A 7,746-nucleotide genomic window follows, 5' to 3' on the forward strand; every position below is an offset into this window, starting at 1 on the left:
TGGAGGATTTCCTTTAGAAAGGCTCTCCAATTGTATTGATGAAGTGACACACACATGAAGGAAAGCCTTGATGTAAAACATTGTGGATTGTCACCTCTATGGAGGCTTTCCTTTAGAAAGGCTCTCCAATTGTCACCTCTATGGAGGCTTTCCTTTAGAAAGGCTCTCCAATTGTCACCTCTATGGAGCCTTTCCTTTAGAAAGGCTATCCAATTGTATTGATGAAGTGACACACACACATACTCACACTCTATAGACTATTTTTCAATGCTTTGTTTTTAAGTTGTTGTGAATCCTCTTGTCATATGAGGCGTGCCTTAGGATGCAAAGTGCATTGGCTATTACTCACACCAACGTGAAGCACCTTAAGAATTTAACCTAGTTTATTTTATGCTCACTCTGAATGGATGTCACAAAAATGTTTACATCCATGAGAAATTCCAATGTGATTTTGGTGGTAGTTTCCTACGTCTAAAGATATTTCCAGTGCTTTTTCAAATGGCGAACACTGGCGATCTTAGAGTAGCTCTTTAAACTACGTATATAAATGTCAACTTTTCGGAACGATAGTACAAGGATTTGTTGTTTTGCAATCATGCATCTTCATTCTCTTCGCGGGCGGGGGGGTTTGGGTTTGGTTACATAGCTTCGGATTTGCGAAAAGGGTGAATTAATGGCTGGCATAAGCAACCGGTTCACAACAAAGGAGAGAAAAGAGTCCTTTCCCGGACAAAAAAGTGATATGTATTATGCCTATATGGCCTGGCAGGTAATCCCAATGCCAGGTATGCTCCTGCTAACTGCCATCGGAGCAATATTCAAAGCTCACATTCATCATCCCATCATCATCATCATGGTACTGCTCTATAGCAAATGAAGTAACCTTACAAGGAGTTTATGAGGACTCGGAGCATTCATGTCATCAAACAGAGAGCGCCTCACAACTACCAGCTTCGTGTTCTTGACTGATCTGCACGTTGAACATGGAGGTACAAAGGAAAGTCTCTTAATTTGGTCACCCACTGAGAGACATTTCTGTACTACCGCGCCGGTGCTGGTGTTCTTCTCGTGTTAGGTAGCTGTTTTGCAGCCTCAGCCGCTTCAGACAGGACCGTTTTATTTTAGCTGGGTCTTACAGTAACCAGCTAACCCCGCTTCAGACAGGACCGTTTAATTATTTTAGGGTCTTACAATAACCAGCTAACCCCGCGGGGCCGCGACATCGGCGGTGATCACGAGGACTGCAATGGTCATATCTCATTGAAACGGGGCTTGAGATCGTACAGTGGGATTGGACAGGATGATGCGCCTCGTATGATTAGTTAGGACCTTCCCTGAAGCCTTTATATAAGTCATTAGCCTGCTGCATGGGGGTATACATGTTGGGGGTAGACATACCCGTGCTTTATACCTCAAGTTGTGGCCGATCTGCTGCAGGCTGAGCTGATTTAGTCGAACATGCAAGTGGTTCTGAATGGCTAATCTGGTGCTATGGGTAGACAGGATCATGGTATTCTTGCAGTAGGCCAGCCGTCATATAGATAACCCTTCTAGTAGTGCTGCGGAACGCAAGGCAAGAAGGTGATCTGCTGCAAGCTGCAGATCAGCTGATTGATATAGTAGTGGCATTACCTAGCTGATCTGGCGCTGGTACAAGTAGACAGGATAGGCTATTCGTTATATATAGGCCAGCCCCCATACACGTAATTCTTCTAAGTTCTAATAGGAGTGCTGCAAGAAGCTGGTGAACTGCTCTGGTAAGAAGCCGGTTTCGTGTAGTGGTAGTATTGATCAGTAGCTGATCTTGTGGTGGTGGTAGAGAGGATGATGCTAATCTGATAGGTGAACGAGATATGTTCTGGTAGTGCGGCGACAAGCGATAGAGCTTCTGCCTTATAGTAAGCGATAGAGCTTCTACCTTATAGTAAGCTGCAGAGAACTTCGTATACCTCCTTCCGTGTAGTTAACTGCAACCGTCTCACAGTGAGCTGCAGACAGCTCCTTCCTTTAAAAAGAGAGCTGCGGCGCCGCCTGATTATAGCGAGCTGCAGCGGCCGGCATGGCGGTGATTGTGAGCATAGCAGCGGCAATATGCACAGGCGTGGTGTGCTTCTGGTGGTGGTACGCGCATCCGGCGTACGGGAAGAACAAGGGCGGGAGGGTGTATCCGATAGTGGGGTCGCTGCCATCGCTGCTGAAGAACAAGCACAGGCTGTATGAATGGACGACGGAGCTGCTGGCAGGATCGCCGAGCCGGACGACCCGGGCGGTGATGTTCGGGGTGGAGCTGGTGACGACCGCCGAGCCGGCCAACGTGGAGCACATCCTGAAGACCAACTTCCGGAACTACCCCAAGGGCCACCGCTTCCGCCTCCTCATGCGCGACATGCTGGGCCACGGCATCTTCAATTCCGACGGCGACACGTGGCGCGCCCAGCGCAAGCTTTCCAGCCTCGAGTTCACCTCCGCCTCCCTTAAGAGCCTCGTCCTCGAGACCGTCAAGGCTGAGACCTCCTCCCGCCTCCTCCCTGTCTTGGACTCCATCGCTGCCAATGGATCCTTGGTCGACCTCCAGGTGCTTATATCATCCAAATTAGGCATGGACTCTTTCATCATGATTTCCCCTCATCTTGCACATGCATCCAAAATATGCATCCATGCACTTGTTTGCACTTATCGCCTCATTTTCCAAGGCCCTAGCTACTACCTGAGTTGTGCTAATTCCACGGCTGCCTAGTCTGCTTGGCACTTGAGTACTTGTGCTAGTTCCATGGCTGCCATGTATGCTTGGCACTTGAGTATTCCATGGCTTTCAACTTGAGTTTAAACCCATGCACTCATATCTGGCACTGATCGCTCATTCACTCACATGCACATGTTAAACTCACACAGTCATACTCCCTCGAGTACAATCCCACTATTTTGCTGGTAAATTTCTGTATAGGGACTTTTGGACCTTTTCCCATTTCTGCATCTCTAACCTCAATCTTGGAGTACCCCACCGGTAGAAGAATATTATGCATCACAAAGCTACCATATGGCGTTCTAAGTAGTTGACTAAGGGGTGGCTACTTATTTGCATTTGTGCTTCTTTATAATGGAATCCCCATCCCCCACTATAACAAGCTACGTATGTGGTGGCTCCCTTGCAAAAGCTAATGTTGTTGTGATTACTACAGTAAAAATTTTACATGTGAAAAAATACTTGAGGCATACACCATGAATCTGAAACCCTCTTTTTGATCTCTTTGAAAACAACAATAAGCCAATTGAGTCATTGATGAATATTAGCCCCACTAAAATCATCCCTGATTGGCATCCAGGATCTTCTTCTCCGGTTCACCTTCGACAATGTCTGCCAAATCTCCCTCGGGGCTGACCCACATTGCCTCAACCCCTCCCTCCACAATGTGCCCTTTGCCGAAGCCTTTGATGTTGCCACTGAGCTCATCACTCAGCGCTTCTTCACCCCTGCTTGGCTCTGGAGGCTGAAAAGAGCCCTCAACCTCGGCTCCGAGCGGCGCCTCCGGGAAGCTCTCCAGATAGTCCATGGCTTTGCCATGGATGTTATAAGCAAAAGGAAGCAGGAAGTACTACTACTTGCTCGATCCAATGAAGGCAAGGGGGACCTCACTGTTGGCCGCAAGGACCTTCTGTTCAGGTTCATGAGCTTGGCTGAGATGCAGTCTGGGGTTGATGAAAATAATGTGACTAATTGGGATCGTAAGGCATCCAATCTCTCGGAGGCAGTTAGCAAGCAATTACAGGAGGTCGATCCTAGCTTGAGGAGGGACATGGTGATGGATCAGAATGGAACCGATCCTCGATCTGATGAGCTTCTGAGGGACATGGTGATCAGCTTCTTGCTGGCAGGAAGAGACACATCCTCGATTGCACTGAGCTGGTTTTTCTGGCTGGTGAGCCAGCACCCGCGAGTGGAAAGTGCCATCTATGAGGAGATCAATACCGTCCTGAAAGAAAGGAAGGTCGGCCAGTTGGTCGATGATAATAACGAGCAACGATCCTGTGATAACAAGCATAAGGGCATGAGGGAGAACAGCGCTATGAACAAGCTGCATGGTATTCTAGATCAGCATCAATCAGTTGATGGTGGCAACATTAGCGGAGGTGGTAGCGATGCCTCCATTGATGCCAGAGACAATGGCGATGATCCTTCCTGCATCGATGACAGCAACCCTAGTGGATACACTGAGTTCACGTATGAGGAGCTCAAGCGGATGCAATGGCTACATGCGGCGATTCATGAGGCGCAGCGACTGTACCCGCCTGTGCCGCATGACACGAAGCTGGCTCTGGAGGACGACGTGCTGCCAGACGGGACCCATATCAGCAAGCACACGCAGGTCAATTACCACCCATACGCCATGGGCAGGATGGAGAGCCTGTGGGGGGCGGATTGCCGGGAGTTTAAGCCCGAGAGGTGGCTGATCACAAGCCCTAATTATGCGGGGTTAGCCGCTGATAATCAAGATTGCAGAAAATCATATTCATTCGTCCAGGAGAGTCCATTTAAGTATCCCATCTTCCAGGCCGGCCCGCGTGTGTGCCTGGGCAAGGAGATGGCAATCATCCAGATGAAGTACGTGGCAGCCTCCCTCATCCACCGATTCACCTTTCAATTGCCCCCCGCCTACACCCCTACCTACTCTCTTTCCCTCACTCTCAAGATCAAGAATGGCCTCCCTCTTTATGTCCACCCTAGACACCAGCATTAAACCCATCCTCCCCTATGAATCCATATTCATTACCTTCATCTTCAATTGGTACTCATCACCTTAATCTTCCTTCCTTAGTCCTAAGTACCATAATCTTCACCACCTTAATCTTCCTTCCCTATTCCTAAGCACCATGATCTTCCTTACTACTCATCACCTTAATGTTTCCTCCACTTCTACGTATACATAAATGGCCTCCCTCTTTGTGTCCCATGTACACAAAAGCACTATGATCCTCTCCAATCAATTCGTACTAATTACCCTAAACTTCAATTAACACTCATCACCTTAATCTTCATATTGTATAGTACTAAGTACTATAATCTTCCTTACTCCCCTACTTATGCTTGCTCCACTTCTACTCATACATTGATACATTGTTTATCACTTCAACCTACATTGTTGCCAATGAACAATAGCCCAATTGGAGAGGTGGATGTGTCCATTTCAACTAGTCAAAAGATCGATTCCTCCGAATTACTGTGTGAGGCTCAGACACCTACCATTCTTTGAGATGGAGTTTCATATAAATAAAAAATCCATTCGGCAACGCATTAAAAACTTTCATTATTTAAGTTGCTTTTTCACCTTGCACTGTTGCTTTGCTTCAAATTTGATTTTTAATTGCATTTGCCCCCTTAGGGTTATGCCACATATCGCCCTTAGTAGACTTTCTAGAAGTCAAGTATAGTGAACATGGTGTAGCATGTACTTTTGTACCTTTATTGAGACTCCAAGAAAAGTATCCAAGTAAGATAGAACCTTTGGCATCCCTTATTTATATTGGCCATTCTCCCTCACTACCTATCATTCAACTTTTATGTCTATTATTCCTTACATTTATTTTGGCTTAATAGTTGTCCTTCAACTTTTATTCTTTCTTTGTGGTGAATAGACACTATATTCCTTTACTTGTTCTTTGCCCTCACCATGCTTCTCCAACCAAAATAATTAACATTAGATAGATATTTTTATCCATACCTAAATCTTTACCCATAGACTCTATCACAAGTCACCCCTTGAACTTGTTGTCCTTTTTCAAAAGATTAAGCAACCTTATCTTTCACACCTTCAAGTCTTTACACAAAAGAAAAAGTAAGCTTAGCTTTCTCTTATTCTAGTTTGCCTACATTCCATGGCTTATAATACTTTTTATGTCTCATTCTCTCTAGTGTCCTTTTTACCCACTTATGCCCCCTAACTACCCCATCACTAGGGCCAACCAAACATCAATGTCAAGGTTAAATGGATTTGATTCTCTGTCAAGATTTCTTTATCACATGAAGTCACATGCCTTTCAACATCAACTTTTGGAAAGACATTAGCTACCCCACCTAAAATCTATAGGAATAAAGCTAGTACATCGTTTTTTGCAATAACCCAGTAGACCATTTTCACCATCCCCAATAAATGTAAGTAACGAAGTGGAATTGAAATGTAGATTTAGCCTAATGCTGGGATCATTAGGATACAAGGAACCATCCACCTAAAGAGGAATATTAGTATTTCCCTCTAAACGATATTGGGAAGTAGTTGTGGCATCTGGCCCATGCTTACTATATGGAGACTTTAAATAGCATACTCTTCATCTACATGAATATACAAATTGACTTTTCTCTTACAATTGCTTATGTCCCTAAGTGGTTCCATTAAAGTAGAAGAGGAAATAGAGTTGCTTAATTTTTCATGGGATAATACTGATTTGAAAGGGCTAGAGGGTAAAAAAGAGTATGAAAAATACTTAGATGCATATATAATATGGTTAGACAGCACTAGAGATGAAAAAGACCATGTTTTGAGAAGGGACTAGAGAAAAAATCACTTTTTGGGATCAAAATTAGTCTACCATGTTGATGTGGCAATTAAGAGAAGTAGTGGAGCAGAAAGTAGGTACTATAAGGTCCTAGATATCACATGTGTGAATATTAAAAAATATGAGCTAATTCTGAGGGTCTTTAATGTAAATAAGCGAATAGAAAATGAGTATTTCAACTTGCAATATGATTGAGTGTTTTTTAAAATTTATTTTTTGTGAGTTTTTTAAATATATATTTTTTGGAACAAAAATAAATCCAAGTTACTAATGTAGCACTTTTGGAAGAGTAGTGGTCCCTTCTTAGAGGATGAAGTGATATAGATGACTTTTAATGCAAAAAAGTACAAAAAATGAATATTTCAATTTAAAATATGATTGGATATCTTTCAAGAAAAAATATTAAATTTTGTAAAAATATTTTAAAATTTATTTTTTGGGGCAAAAATAAATTTGAATTGCTTATATGACACTTTGGAAGAGTGATGGTCCCAACTTGGAAGATGAAAATGTCTAATTCCTAAGATAAAAATAAAGAGAGACCCCCCTCTTTTTCTAGGTAGGGTCCACCACAAAATGTGGGTAAACTCTAGGAATGTAGGGGAGCTAGAGTGTTGAGTACTGAAATGACTTGTTTTTTGGCTAATTTTTGTTATTTTTAAGGCCTGAATGGTTTTTAATTTTATTTTGAGTGATGACTTGTTATTTTAGAAGTGTTTGAGAGTTTTTTGGATGATATTGATTATATTTTGGAAGCTCATGATGATTCTCAGTAGAGATATGAGATTATGTGATATTCTGATAGGTTCTGTTGAGGTTTTAATAGCTTTTGTTTAGCTTCTGTTTTGTTCTGATTTTCTTCTGTATGAAGCATGGATTACTAATTGATGGAAGTTGAGGTCTTTTGAAAGCTCATTGAATGTTTTTTTGATAGTTTGGAATGGTTTTAGTATGAGTTATGTGGTTTTGATGCTTTTTGTTGACCTTTTGTAAACCTTCTAATGAGCTTTTATTCTTGCTTTGTTTCTGTTCTGTTATGTTTTGTATGCCTTTATAAGTGTTCTGTGAAATGTATATGTGATTTTGGAAAAGTTTTCTAGCCTTGGAAAGATGTGAATATAAGTTCAAAAGAGCTCAAGAAAATGGAAAAAGTAGCTACTTAAGACTCAAGAGAAGACTGGAGTGAAGTGACAGTGA

General features: G+C 42.9%; 1 protein-coding gene across 1 annotated transcript; it reads left to right on the forward strand.

Moving 5' to 3' along the window:
* Positions 1-693: 693 nt before the first annotated feature.
* On the forward strand, positions 694-5,471 carry LOC148018188 (cytochrome P450 CYP94D108-like). Its single transcript, XM_087661425.1, has 2 exons — positions 694-2,575; positions 3,324-5,471. The coding sequence occupies exons 1-2, from the start codon at positions 2,060-2,062 to the stop codon at positions 4,734-4,736; spliced, it is 1,929 nt and encodes a 642-aa protein (XP_087517551.1). The 5' UTR covers positions 694-2,059; the 3' UTR covers positions 4,737-5,471.
* Positions 5,472-7,746: the final 2,275 nt, after the last annotated feature.

Source organism: Lygodium microphyllum, chromosome 21 (genome assembly GCF_053477565.2).
Source record: "Lygodium microphyllum isolate KBCC chromosome 21, Lygodium_microphyllum_v1.1.10, whole genome shotgun sequence".
In the NCBI taxonomy this organism is placed as follows: domain Eukaryota; kingdom Viridiplantae; phylum Streptophyta; class Polypodiopsida; order Schizaeales; family Lygodiaceae; genus Lygodium; species Lygodium microphyllum.